Source organism: Crinia signifera, chromosome 5 (assembly GCF_055691185.1).
Source record: "Crinia signifera chromosome 5, ASM5569118v1, whole genome shotgun sequence".
NCBI lineage: Eukaryota > Metazoa > Chordata > Amphibia > Anura > Myobatrachidae > Crinia > Crinia signifera.
Genome location: NC_139221.1, coordinates 77,062,674 through 77,078,427, shown reverse-complemented (window position 1 = coordinate 77,078,427; position 15,754 = coordinate 77,062,674). Strand labels below are relative to the sequence as shown.

The 15,754-nt window shown below is 42.1% G+C and overlaps 1 protein-coding gene across 1 annotated transcript; it reads right to left on the bottom strand.

Moving 5' to 3' along the window:
• Positions 1-984: 984 nt before the first annotated feature.
• Positions 985-15,175, bottom strand: AQP4 (aquaporin 4). The gene is made up of 4 exons (XM_083186254.1): positions 14,768-15,175; positions 11,062-11,226; positions 7,297-7,377; positions 985-1,958 (listed from the first exon to the last, which is right to left on the bottom strand). Exons 1-4 carry the CDS (start codon positions 15,146-15,148, stop codon positions 1,695-1,697), a joined length of 891 nt encoding a protein of 296 aa, XP_083042380.1. The 5' UTR covers positions 15,149-15,175; the 3' UTR covers positions 985-1,694.
• Positions 15,176-15,754: the final 579 nt, after the last annotated feature.

The window sequence follows — 15,754 nt, the reverse complement described above, 5'->3', positions numbered from 1 at the left end:
ATCCCAAGTGTGGGTTCCCAATAACACCCCCTTCCTCTGTCATTTACTGGGGAAGGGAGGAGCTTTGACTACCAATGCCTCTGCCATTTGTACTTAACTCTGCATTGGTAGCAACATGCTAATTTAATTCATCTTTACACTAATTGCATCTAACTCTCAATAAGGCCCTCATTGTGTATTCTCAAAACATCTCTGCTGCATAATGTACTGTGAGGCGAATGCATCAAGCAGTGAAATAAGTGGAAAAATTGCCCCAATGTTATTAATAAGCACTTCCGCAGAATTCCATTATATTTGACTGAGCATTAATGTTTCTGAACTCTGAATGCAATGTTAGTATTGCAAGATGCAAATCAAATGTATATCACACAGGGCCTTATTCTGGTTCACTCTTAGAGACAAATTCCTTCTCAACTGGTCAAAACCATGTGCACTGGGGGCATATGTAACATGTGCATAGAGAATTAGATTTGGGTGAGTTATTTTGTTTCTGTGCAGTGAAAATACTGACTGCTTTATTTTTACACTGCAATATAGATCTAACTTTGAAGAAAAACCCCACCCAAATCTATTTCTATCTGCTCATTTTATATATGCCTCACCTGCAGTGCACACGGTTTTGTCCATTTGAGAAGGAATTTGCCTCTAAAAGTGAACCAGAATAAGGTCCACAGTTTATGTGACAGGTCCATTCACCTATTAGCATTGTACGTTCGGGTGGTGGCTTATGTTTATGTGAAATATGATCCGAAAAGCTGATAAAGTATTAGATAAACATCAAAAACATTTAAAAAGGCAATAATTACAATTATATTATATATATATATATATATAAATACAGTATATATATATATATATATATATATTTATATATATATATATATATATATATATATAATGCTTATAACACTTATAACATACACTGGAAACAGACAATCGTTTATTAAACTAACAGAGCTGACTTTCCTATTTTTAGTGTGTGAATCAGACTATTTTGCGTGGTCCTGATAAATTGCTGCAGTCATTCAACAGATCAAACAAAAGGGAGAGATACATGGGCAGGAAAGATAGAACGGTGCTTAAAGATTTTCTCTTTTCCTGAAGCCATTTGATGTTTTTTCAACCTATTTCTTCATCTGTAAACTACTTTTTCAAAACTTTGCTGTAATTAACAAAAAGTGAGATGCTGTGTTTTTTTTGTGCAAAAATACATTTTTAATAATTATTTCATATTTTAACTTTCATTGTTTTGCCCATCTGCTGTTACAGTGCTCCTGGATAGTGATTAAATAGGGGCACATCTTAATCAGTGCTGACAACAGCCAATTATGTGCCAGAGGGGAAACCATTTGTTTGAATTTGCTAGTGGGTGTTCTAAACTAATGTGCACTGTCAATCTAAATGCTAAACGGGCAGCTTTTAGGCTCAATATTGACTTCTTGTTAAATTAAGGATCACTCTTATTTACCTTAGATTTTGCCGAAAGGACATAGAACTAATATATAAATATGTTATACAGTGATACAGACTTTACATAATAGCATATTTTGATATAAGTTTAGTAATATATCAGTTTAGTTACGTGTTTTATACTGTGTCATATTGCTGCTTTATAATATATCAGTTTCTCTAATTGAAAAATATTTTGGTGATGTTGTAGATGTCTTTTCTTTGGCCCCAGTGACTGGTGCTAGTCATACCGAAGATAATACCTCGCCGGTGGGGTCTTTTTCTTTTGTCACATCCAAAACATGAACAGTCCCTGTTTTCAGTAATAGATCATCTGACTCGATCTGACTTTTACTCTCTTCAACTTCACTGTATTTCCCCTTGGATGGTTGAGTTGCCTTAGTCAAGACGTCTTTTAAGCGATTCTTTAACTCAACATCTGGACAGAATATGTATTCATAGAGGGTACCTGCAAGTACTGCGCCTACCACTGGTCCAACCCAATAGACCTAAGAAATACATAAAATGGTTATTATCTGTAAAATTGAATGCCCGAAAAAAAAGTTTATGAATAATGTATTATATCTGTTTTATTTCATTGTACTGTTTGGTCATCAGATCACTCCATGGGCCTTATAAGAAAGGGATTTAGTTATACTATGCTTCTGGAGAAGTTAGCACCTACCCCATATATAGTATGGTTGATACCACATACCTCAAACGTTGTCTCAGACAATTCATAGAAGAAGGCCAGAAGTCCAGTGGCTAGTAAATATTTGCATTATGGTGCCAGTGCCCTGGATGGAAATGAACCTTAACAGAAAATGTCTATCATCAAGGTTCAATGTCATCATGTGAGCACTGGCAACCACTTCAGGAGGGATTGGTTGGTGAGGAAAACAAAATTAACACCCCTCAAGATGGTATCAGAGAGCCCTGGCCACCCTTGTCATGGCAAGGTATAGATTGTAAGCTTGCGAGCAGGGCCCTCATACCTTTGATTGTCTGTAAATACCCAGTTTGTTGTATCACTGTCTCCTATTGTAAAGCGCAACGGAATATGCTGCGCTATATAAGAAACTGTTAATAAATAATAATAAACCAGGTTTGCTATTGAGGATGATCTCATCTTTGTGATATATCTGGAAAACAAACTGCCTGGCCCTCTACTTGGACTCTGCCTATTCCAGGAGATAAGCGAGAGTGTGTGTGTGTGTGTGTGATTACCTCCTTCCTTAGATAGTAAGATCTCATGAGCAGGATCCTCTAGCTTTCATATCATCTCACTGTTAAGTAGCAGAAGCAAAAGCAAACAGGATTCTTATCTGCATAAAAATAGGTATAGAGGCTAGGGATGATATAGTGGTATCACCCCTGTATAAAGCATTAGTAAGGCCCACATGGAATTCTGTGCCCAGTTCTGGGCACCTCATCTTAAAAAATGTTGGAAAAATTATGGAACTGGAGAGGGTCCAGAGAAGGGCAACCAAATTGATTAAGGGTTTAGAGGGGTTGGACTACGAGGAACAGTTAGTCAGGATGAGAATGTTTACATTGGGAAATTGGCACTTAAGAGGGGACATGATTAATATCTATAAATACATCAAGGGCCAATACAGAGAACTGCCAGGTGGTCTATTTACCATGAGGTCTATGCACAGGACACGTGGGCATCCCTCAAGGCTGGAGGAATGTGATTTCACATGCAGTGAAGGAAAGGGTTCTTCACAGTTAGGGCTGTTAAGATGTAGAATTATCTACCAAAAAAGTTTGTGATGGCCGATCACTTAATATATTTAAGAAAGTTGGACCAATTTCAAGCAAATAAAGACATCTGGGGATACAACCATTAATTATAATGCATAGTGAGAGGTCCAGTAGGGTACATTTCAGCCAAGAGCTCAGGGAATGCTGTAGATAGGATACTATAGTATAATATGCACATATGTCTTTTTCAACCTCACACACTACTGTATGTTACTATGTCACTATGTATCTGTCCCCCATCTTCCTCATGTGACCTATTTTGTTTGCCTTTTTTTGAAAGTCATCAGTGATTGTGCGGAGTGAAAAAAATATTGTGGGTCCCAGAGACCCCTCACTTTAAAAAATTGGGTACCTACTACACTATTTCTGAGGTCCATCACATATTACAGGGGATGAGGGCAGGCAGCAGTTAGAACAGTACTAGGGAGCTAGAAGGGGTTAGGACAGATAGTAGTGGGGGTAGGAAGAGTGTAAGGTTAGATAGCAGCTGGGGCAGTACTGAGATCAAGTAGAGGGTTATGGGCAGGTTAAACTTGGCTTAGCTTGTTTTATGGAGTTAATAAGATTCTATAGTAATTGAAGCAGTACTGGTGTCAACGAGGGGGTTAGGGTCAGGTAGTACTGGGAGCGGTGCTGGGCATATGGATGGCATAAAGGTAGATTGGAGGTATAGAGGTGTAAATAGTTTCTTATGTGATACGTGTGCAAATACATTGCAACAAGGATTAAGGGGCCACAATGGTAGATGATAAAGAGATTGCTCAGTAATGTTGTGAAACCTGAGTTCGATTCATATTTGTGGCATTGAAGGCAAGCACAGTAGAACAACACATAGATAAAGTCAGAGCAAAGTTACTACATTTCCAAGAACATGTGCCCTGTGAATCATGCTGAGACTACTGCATTGCATACAAAAGAGAAACATTCTGAAACATCTACTCTAGTACAAGTGCCTCACTTGTCACATGATAGGTCACAAAGTAATTGTAGGTAAGCAAAATAATATGAATCATATACATATGGTCCGGCTTCCGGGACTGGGCGCCGCCATATTGTTCAGGTCATGTGACCTGAGGGCCAGGTCCTCTTGTATCCTCTGTCTAAGGTCTCAGGGCCAATCACTGTACTGCAGTGGGGTTAAAACCCAGCAGTAGGATTTCATCTAGGCTGGCACAACTTCCTAGTTGCAAAGTTCATTGTCAGTACCCACTGAGACTGTACCTGTCTTTTCTGGTTCATTTCCAGTCAGTACCAGCTACGTAACAGTCCTATCCAGTCCATTACCAGTCTACCAGCTCTATATCACTCTTGTCCAGTCCATAACCAGTCAGTACCAGCTCTGTAACTCTCCTGTCCAGTCCGTTACCAGTCAGTACAAGCTCAGTACCAGTTCTGATCCAGTCTGGTACCTGTCTGCCAGGTCTGCTGCCCTGTTTGATACCAGGGCTTTCTCTGATATTGGCAACTCTACCTTCGGGCCAACACCGGCCCACCATTCTTCTCCATGAGGTCTCCTTACCTAGCTCATGGTCCTGCATATGCCAAGAAGGCATACATCTGTTTCAGTTTTCATGAGTTCCAATTGTTCTGGATTCCGTTATGTAGCGTGATGGCTTATTTCAGTTACCCGGCATTCCCGGAGTCATTATTTGCCAAATCTGCCCTTTCCATTACCCTTTGTCTACAGCATCCCTGAACTGTTGCATAGCCAAATTTGCGACTCTGCGTTACAAGTATCCGGTGTTCCCGGACTCCGATCACTAGCCAAGTCGGCTTTCCTTAGTTCTTCAAGTCAGTTGTAGCAGTTCCAGGTTTCCTGAATCCAAACCTACTCACAGCAAATTCTTAACCTTCATCTTCTTGTCCATTGTGCGTACTTCTAGCAAGGGGTTATGACCTGCTGTTTAGATCCAGCATAGTCCAAAACTCCTTGTGGGGTCCCTGGCGAAAAAGCCACAGGGCAGTTAGGCTGTGCGCCTTCACCTAGGAGTTTAGTCAACACTCACAGCAAACAAGTTTATGTGTAGGTCCTACATTCTGCTGGCTAAGTTCTCAGCTTCTCAGATACAGCCTGCTCCAAGAGAGCAGCCTGATCCAGATCCACAACCACCTTCCGTTGTGACACAATGGCAAAGATCATTCAGCCCTAATTGTTACAAATAAGAAAAAAAGAACAGAAAAGATTGCTGGTTTATATATTTGGGTGCAACAAGACATTTCAAATATAGTGTGGAGTGATTCACCAAATGTGACTCAAGTACATTCAGCTACAGAATTTAGAAAAATGAATGCCTGCTTTAAAATTGGATCCAAGAATCCAAGATAGGCTTTACATATTAGAAATGGGAACAAATCTTATAGCCATAAGAGTTCTAAAACAGAGAGGCCACGAGTTTACTTTGCTAATGTAAAGTGCAGTGTGCAACGCAGAAAAGGAACAGCCATAGCTACAGGTAAAATGTGTCAGCAATTGTAAGTCCTTGCTGTATATTATGATGACAACTCACTCACAGTCACCCGAACTCTGGCATAGAAGATTTGGTCACTTTGAATACTACAAAGTTCAAAAGCTACAGAATAGGATAATCACAGGAATGCCAGCGATTAACACATAGAAACCCATATGTGAAAGCTGTATATTATCAGCAAACAAAGCTACAACACCACTTGAAGTACTGTAGTACATTCTGTTTTGGTTGTGAACCCACAGCTGTGACCGCTGTTTAGGACGGCCACAGCTGTGACTGCTGTTTAGGACGGCCACTTCGGTGCAACCAGATTTTATGGTGGACAAGGTACTCGCAATTCTTCAGAGCAGACCAAAAGGAGAAACTGGCTAACAGGGCCTCACTGGGATGACACTAGCTAACGGCTCCCAAGCCAATACCGGGGAAACAGAAATGAGTTGGTGACCATGTCGCAGACCACATGCGGCCGAGTCGCAAATACAGGAAAGCAAGGCAATATAAAATAACACCACACAATGCACAGCAAACCACACTAAGAGAGAACAAGGACAAACCACAAGAAAGAACCCTGATGGGGTAAATGTACGCTGATGTACGACCTGTGCCACCTTCCTGGTGGACCCAGGGAAAACCAGACAAGTACCACAGCAATAGGGCACAGAAACAGGCAAAGTAAAAAAAAAGTAACCCAAAGGCTCCAGTTGAAGCACTTACGGTACCAGAACCGGACCGGGAAGGACACAAGTGGACACAGGAGATGAGACACTGGGCAGACCCAAAAGGAGCATGGCAGGAACCAGGACAAAAGGAACCCGGACCAGGATCGCAGGGACCAGGACCACAAGAACCAGGAGCATGGAGCAAGCAGGGCAGATGTCTAACCCAAAATGGACTCTTACAGAACCAGGACTGACAAAGGTGGGCCGCAGGAGACATCTGGAACAAATAACTGGAAATCCAGTAACAGAGGATAACATAGTAAGCTGACAGGTGACCTACAGGAAACAGAAAACTATCACCGAAGGGGCAGTGCTGGGGAGAATGCCTTAAAAAGGGCTCAGGTGATCAATCACCTGGGAAAGATCCAGCCCAGCTCCCCAGTCCTAATGCTGCCACTGACTGAGATAACAAGGTCATTAATCCACAGTCTTGTGCATAGAGCAACCCACGGAGGATTGAGTTGCAAAGGCACAGAATCACCAGTGGAGGCCCCCAGAGAGTCCATTACCAGAAACAGACTGGAAAGACCACAGAACAGACATAAATAAACTAATGAGCTACAACATTGGCTCATGACATCATTTCCTATACCAAGATGGGTGTTAAGGGTACTATTGAGCACGTGCAGAGGCATCTTGAGACTGTGTGAGAGTGCCACAGTGAAATACAGTAGTCTTAGCTACAGCGAGACCTGCAATAACATGCTGATTTAGGGTGGGTTGTATGATTTCCTACTCCATTCAAGTTCTGCTCTATCTATCAGTGTGTGCAACAGTTTATTGTACCTGGTTTATCTTCAATACAACCACTACAATAGTTAAGTAACTGGACTGGTCATAGTAATACATTGCACATATTATATGGTAGTATTAATACATTTGTCTGGTCTTACCCAATGGTTTTCCCATTTGTTCATAATAACTGCTGGTCCAAAAGATCTTGCTGGGTTCATACTAGATCCTGTATAATTGATCTAATGAAGAAATTAAAAAACATCCAAAAAACGATTACTGGAAATACAGTAATAATAACAAATGGTGTAATCAGTTATTTCTAAAAGTGTATTGGATAACAAATAATGTTTATGTAATGCAGCATGAACAAATAATTATGGTTTTAATTCATGTTTGTACGCAATGTAGCTGTTCATGCAATGAGTAAATATCATCAGGTTGCACATATGCCACAATATATGCCATCAGATGCTATCATGTAGGTATAAAAACATAGCAGCCATGTTGCTACTGAAATCTCCAGTTTGCATAGCCATATGAGGATCAGAGGCGTAGGAAGGGTGGAGCTCATGCTCCGGGCACGGATTGGTCGAATGGCGCCACCGGCCCGCCCCCCCTCCACAAATGATCCCTGCACAAGTATCATACTAAATAGTACTAACGGCAGGCTGCGTGCGCCGGCGGCTGCCCTGCCCGGTGCCTGCCTCCTGACCTGCTCGTCCGGCGGTCCCTGCCGCCAAGCGTCACGGACGGAGAGGCCGGGCGGCTGACTCACTCCGTCCTCTCTAAATTGCTGCTGCTGCTCGGTCCGGCTTCCGGGCAGCGCAGCAGCACTCCAGACTCCTCCCAGAGTCACCTGCCATTGCTACGCAGAGTGACTCACTCCCTCCTCCCTGGCTACAGCAGCGTCATCAGCCTTCCCAAGCGCTGGCTGTAGCCTGGAGGAGAAGGCACCTAGCTTCACCGCTGATGAGGAACCTAGTATTATACAGGGCTAGCCCGAGAATAACTGAACATGCATATGTATTATAGAGAGCATACACAAGCTAAGATTGCGACAGAAATTGCAAAACTATCTAACTGCAATCTCATCGCAATTTGACAAACAGCAAGTCTGCATTTTGTAGTGGTAACATGCAGTTTATTGGGAGTCAGCATTTTAAGGGAGGGTTTTTTGACGTCAACACTTGCCTTGAACATCCTGTCTCTGTCGCAGAATTGTGGAAGAGTCAGAGTTACTCACATTTGCACAGACTGGGAAAATGATTTGATGGTGAGCGAATTGCGTATGGATGCACTACAGGATACCAGATTGCTACATTATCGCAATTCTCTCATAGATTTACACAGGGCGGGTTCTCTCTCTGCCTGGGCAGTGGCTAACTACTTGTAATCATCTGCAACTTTGCAGATGACCGATCAGGTCTGAATCAGACCCAAAGTCTCTGTCAATGTGAGTGCCACAGATTACTGCCATGGTCAGGGCGTTCTGTTCCTCAGCTACCAGCACTTTAGAGCGTGAGCAAGCAGTGGTCCAACAGTGCTGAAACACAACTCTCATCCACTAGGAGTATAAACGTCTATTTCCATGGCAACTAATCAGATGCTACATGTCATTTTACAGAATGCACTTGATATATGTTACTTTAAAGCTGATTGGTTGCCATGGGGAACTTCTCTACTGGCTAACTTCTCCACTCTCCATCGAGCACTAGCACATAGGCCCCCACAGCTGGCAAGCAAAGGCTGATATCAGCAGGTGGCTCTGTATCCTCAACATATTTCTCCACATGCAGGGCCTGATTCAGTCCTGATTTCTGGGCTGTGAACCTTTGAAGCTCAGTGATCAGGTAAACGCTGCTCCACCATTTGTTTGCAGCTATGTACAAAGGGGAACCCATTAGGAGGCTGCTGCTGACATCAGCATTTTCCAGGGCATTCCCAGAAAATGCTGGTGATTGCCCCCAAAAGCCCACCACCTGTCACTCAACTGTAGAATGTCCATCACTGGCTTTGCTCACATAGACGGCTCACTCTTGCACACTGCGGATCGTACACATACAAGATCATCCGATAATTGCCAGGGCTGCAAAATGGCAGAGCTAAATCAGCCCCACAGAACTGAATTATCAAGAAGCAAAAGTCCTGTTATTTCCCTGTGCCATATAGGTCTCAGTGACATTGCATGATGGCATGTACTTCCAGTTCTACAAGTACTACAATGCCCTGCATACATGTGTAGTTGTAGTTCTACAAGTGTTAGCATACCCAAGTAGATTCTGAATGCCACAAGAATGGAAAAATAAAACACCATCAAGGGTGTTGGAAGGAGCTCAGAGCTTTCATTAGATACAGGAATTTGGCCAATGCAGAGCTGTCTGGGGCTGTGTGGCATTACATCAGTGGGACTTGTGTGGGTTTACTCCGGGTACTCCGGTTTCCTCCCACAATCCAAAAATATACTGGTAGGTTATTTAGCTTCTAACAAAATTAACCCTAGAATGAATGTGTGTGCGTGTACACGTGGTAGGGAATATAGATTGTAAGCTCCACTGGGGCAGGGACTTATCTGAATGGGCAACTATACTCTGTAAAGTGCTGTGGAATATGTGTGCGCTATATAAGAAACTGTTAATAAATAATAAATAAATAAATAATGTCCCCACTAGGCTTCTATTGCTATGGAAAATGCAAAGTAGGCAAACAAGTGCTGTAAGTACATCAGTCTAGCCTGTTGCTGGGTCGGGTTGTGTCTATGTCAGTGAGAACCCATGCTGTCTGTCCCCACACAATTGCCACAATTAGCCAACTTTATCCTTTTAACCTTTTGTGGAGGATACATATATAATTTGCGCTAAAAAAAATATACATTTATTCCACTATAAAATTTTCATCAATACCTTGATTACTGACAACTTGATGACCGGCATTAGTATCCCCTTAAAGCGGACACGGTCATTAGGTCGACATAATTAAGGTTGACATACTGTACTGTACATTGGTTTGACCACTCAAGGTCAACAGGCCTTAGGTTGACACAACCCGACAGGCAGTATTTCATGCTCTGCCATACACTAGGGCATGGGGGAGACTAGAATAATGTGATGTAGCATGGCGAGTTCAGCGAGCCACGCGAGGGGACGCAGTGCACTGATACATTGTCCATGTCAACTATGTCGACATTCGGGATAAAAATGCGAAAACCAATGTCGACATTCTAACTGTCGACATTCCCAATGTCAACGTAATGCATGTGTCAACCTTTTGCCCCTGTCGACTTAAGGCATTTTGACCCTTTGTCTGTGTCAACCTAAGGCCTGTCAACCTTCAGTGGTCGACCCAATGTATGTTGACCTTTATTTGGTCGACCTAACCCCCTTAAAGCATTTCATAAGCTTTATTTGCCCTCATCAAAGATTAAAGGTGCATACACACTGTGAGATTTTCCCCCGCCCAGCGATTTTTGCCGCTGTGAACATCTTTCTATAGTAGGAAGCTATGGAAAGCCTTTCAGTCTGCTGGTGAAACCAGCAGACAAATGGCGGCCACCAGTGAGGATGCGGACGTGCGCATCAGTGCTCACCGCACTTCACTTGCCCATGCACAATGGACGGCTCTTGAGCTGAAAGAAGCTCAGGCTACAAAACTGAACTCCTCCCAGCTCAAAATCCTCCAGTGTGGCCATTAATGTTTTCTCAGAAGATACAAATTTGGAAAGATTTTCAGTTATGGATCATCAAACTTCTTCAGAATGTACACCATCAATATAAATGTACCTACAGTACAGTAATATAAATGTACCTACAGTACAGTGCTCCACACAGTCACAAAAGCTTAGATTAGCTGTTTGCTCAAAATCAACATCAAATAAAATGAATAAAACATTCCATAATACAGTCTGCATATATTGGTGCCATACTTACTGCAAATAAATGGCCTATGGCAACGGAAAAGCCAATTGCTAAGGCTACAGATCCAGTGATGTCATTGCGCTTTGAATCACAGCTTGCACAAATAGTAAAAAGCAGCTGGAAGGTGATTATCAATTCAACCAGTAGCCCATGGAAAGGGGAGATCATCTCATTCACCTATAAAAATAACAAAAAGGCACATACAGTATATATAGTATATAGCTCAACTTCCCTCTATATAATAAACAGCCTCACAAGGGCACTTACATGGGTACTTGTGTAATATCTGGGCGCCCGGTTTTTTGATCAGGTCGGAAAAATCGTGTCGATCGTATCGCGACCAAATCACATGCGATGCGATCAACGCGATTTTTCCATAGGATTCAATGTTAAATGGTCCTGTTCATATCCCCACTATCCAAGTGGGTATGGAGTTGATTTTATATAGCGTGGCGAGCCCAGCGAGCCCCGTGAGGGGACGCAGAATACATTTTAAGTAATCCGCGTCCCCTCACGAGGCTCGCTGCGCTCGCCACGCTTCGGGCTCGGTGGCTCGCTGCGCTCGCCACGCTATATGAAATCAACTCCATGCCCACTTGGATAGTGGGGATATGAACAGGAACATTTAACATTGAATCCTATGGAAAAACCGTATCGCATTGCATGCGATTTGGTCGCAATGCGATCAACGCGATTTTTCCGGAAAATCGCGTCCATCGCATCTGATTGTATGCCTTAAGTTAAGGCATACAATCAATCGCATCGGGTGCCCAGATATTTATTACTTATTTATTTATATTTATGCAATGCGATGTAAGCCCCCTATACAATGTTAAATTGTATAAGGACCCTAATGGGTGCTTTTAAGCACCCTAATGGGTGGTTACAATGTTAAAAGCACCCCCATGCCACCCCCCCAGTATGATTGTGAACCCGAAGCGTGGCGAGTGCATCGAGCCCGCGAGGGGCGGCGTTACGCGTCCTCCGACCTTTTCATACCCCCACTATCCACGTCGGCGTGGAGTTGACTTTTTATATAGTGTGGCGAGTTCAGCGAGCCACCGAGCCCGAAGCGTGGCGAGCGCAGCGCGCCCCGCGAGGGGACGCATACACCTGTGAAGTAATGCGCGTCCGCTCGCCACACTATATAAAATCAACTCCACGCCGACGTGGATAGTGGGGGTATGAAAAGGTCGGAGGATGCGTACCGCTGCGCTCACCACGCTTCGGGTTCACATTAATAGTGGGGGTGGCGTGGGGGTGCATTTAACATTGTAAGCACCCATTAGGGTGCTTATACAATTTATAATCGTATCGCATTGTACGGCATTGTATGCCATATACAATGCCATACAATTTTAACATTGAATGACATTGGGGAATATCGCGCAATATTGCATCGCATACCATCGCATGCCTTATGGTCTGCTATGCGATGGGCGCCGTGATAATTCACAAGTACCATAATTTTTTTTTATACATATTGATTGGGGTCAAATCTATTGTTCTTGCTCCCCTTCTGGGCAGCAAATGGAAATTCGACTAAACTTGTGCTGCTCTGCTTTCTTTTGCCTTTAGCGTGGCGCGAAAACATCACAGCAGGAAGATAAGTCTGAGAATGTCGGTTCTCACAACTAAACACTTAGCTTAAGTCACAGGAACCAACATAACAGCGTAGTCAATTGAATAACTCTGGTAGTTATCCATAATGTGCTGAATTGACCCCAATATTTGTAAGCTAGCATGAGAATGATATTGTATTGCTCTGTAATAGTAAAATAATTTTTACTTGTATACATTATTAGTTTTTCATTTTCTTTAGATAGTACAGGTTGAGTATCCGTTATCCGGATATCCGAAAACCGAAATTTCCCTGGGAAAAAAAGTTTTCAGAATATTTTGGGGTTTCCCCCCACCATTTTTCATACCATCGGGTATCCCGGTGGTCCCCTGATGTCAACGACACCTACGGCAGCCATTTGGTTTGTCTTTAGAGGCATCCCCTGACCCCATGGCTGTCGTGGATGGTGGGGGACCACCTGGGACCAGGTGAATGTGCCAAAAAATTTAAATATTCTGAAATCCATACATTATACTATCCAGGAGTTTCAGGTTATTTTTTATTGTAATTTAATTTTATTTTTGTCAATTATTTGTATTCCTAAGCATTCAAAATTGACTTATTACACATGTATACTTCAGTACTTCAACCTGTAATAAGAGCTGCACTGGTTGTGCCATTTTTTTCGATCTGCGGCATTAACATGCAAGTACAGTTTCCTGATCAGACATAAGATAGGTACATGACTCTAATATTACGCAGATCTTAAAGTGCATTCACTAAGTCATATAATTTTTGACCTTCCTAAACCAGATGACTTTTTTGGAACCAATAATAATGATTTATGCATCATTGTTCCAGATGAATCAATAATGACCATATGAGGTCAACCTATTGACTACCGACCTAGACATAGGGTTGTGTGTATCTTAAATACTAAAAAGAGCATCTCTATGTGTAGCTCTAAATTATGCCCAAACAGGGCTTCAATAAAGTCACAGAGTAGGACCTATTCTGAGTATGTGGTGTGGGTGTGTCCTGTGGTTTGGGTATGTCCTGTGCCATGTGGGCAGATGTGCCTCTTACACTATCAGCCTCAATCTCTCCATAAATATTTAAAGTGGAATAATTGCATCATTTTGCAAATAAAACGGTATTAATACTTATGTTTCATAGCCAACGGTGTATCTAGCTGAATGTCTTCCCATGATCATGCTGTCATCATGATAGTTCTATTTTTATGTGGAGGCCTGTGGCTGTAGTCTCATCTTCCTCATTGCTATTCTGGTCCTGTGCTCAATGGGTGTAAATCGACTCGGTCAAAAGGTCGACAAGGTAATTTGGTCGACATGAAAAGTTTTAACAAAACAAAAGGTAAACAGGTACAAAAGGTTGACACAGTAACCAGGTCTACATGGGGATGGTTGATACATATTTTGGTGTGATTCTGTAAATTTAACAACATATAAGCCAAATTACTGTACTGTGTCCCCTTGCACAGCTCGCTTCACTTGCCATGCTTCCAGCAAGGTGCCTTGTAGCACTAGGTGCAGGTTACTGTTCCCAATCATAGTCAACTTGGAAGTAAATGGATGGATGAAACCAAAAATACAAACAAAAAAACTCTTGACTATATGTGTGTGTTGGCTATTTCAACCTGTTGACCTTTTCAATCTGTGGACCTTAAGCACTGTCAACCTTTTATATGACGTTTTGATCATGTCCTCCTTTTGTACATGACTACCTAATGCATGTAGACCACATGGAGACCTATTAGCTGGAACCTGTGCCCAATATGAGCACAGGAAAATGAGGAGACAAATTTAGTTGCTGTTTAAGCAGTTCAATCAGAAGGATTCTAAACTAATTTTAAGTAAAGATGTGCGGTTTGGTTCTGATTCGAACCAAGATCTGGTTTGGATTACCCTAGGGTTCATAATTCATATTTTAGATTTAAGCTGTCTTTATTGGATGTTTATCATTTTTTTTACCAGTCCAAAAATGTAATATAAAAAAAATTCAGTACATTCAGTAACTCATAAATCCATGCTTTAAATACCAGTTTTTATACAGTATTACAAGAGACATGTAACGTACCCTGTGTACACAAGAGCAGTGATTTGCACAGAAAAGAAACAGATCTGGTCTCATAATTACCTTGGTAACTCCAAAATTGCCAGCAACTTGTGATGGGGTGACTAAGTACAGAATCCCCGCTCCTGCAATGGCTCCTGCACACTGGGCAACGATATAAAAGGCTGACTTTGCAATGCTGATCTTCCTCATGCAAACCATTGCAATAGTCACTGCTGGGTTAATATGGCCTCCGCTGATGTGTCCAAAGCACTGTACAAGGGTTGCAATGCTAAGTCCAAAACAGAGTGCAATATGGACCAGATCTGCCGGTTGAGGATTTTCCTTTGAACTCCAGTTGATAGTTGAACCGAGGCTCAAACAAACAAATATCAACATGGCCAGAAATTCTCCTGTCACTGCTTTCCAGAAAGGTTGTGTCCATACTCCTTTGCACGCCACCATGATGGGATCACACTTGCACAGAGATCCACACTTACTAGAAAAAAAGTATATTGTCTTAAAGACACTTATTGACATAGACTGCAGTAATCTACTGTAGATACTGTACTGTTTTCAGCATATTTATATTTCATAATACAGTATATTTCATGTTTTCTTACTATAAAGTAGCTGCCATAATAAAAAGAATAAGAAGTTGTGTTGATAGGATGTTTGATCAATGGTTCATACAGTATATGTGGCAAATCTAAAATTAATAACATTTATGAACTGTTATTGTAGCTCTTAGGGCCTTATTCTGGTTCACTCCTTCTGGCAAATTCCTTTTTAGATGGACAAAACCATGTGCACTGCAGGGGGGCCGATGTAAAATTTGCAGAGAGAATTAGATTTGGATGAGTTAATTTGTTTCTGTGCAGGGTAAATACTGGCTGCTTTAATTTTACACTGCAATATAGATCTCACTTTGAAGTAAAACCCCACCCAAATCTAACTCTCTCTGCACAAGTAACATCTGCCCCACCTGCAGTGCACATAGTTTTGTCCATATAAGAAGGAATTTGGCAGAAGGAGTGAACCAAAATTAAAGGGGTTTAATTATGAGTGTGG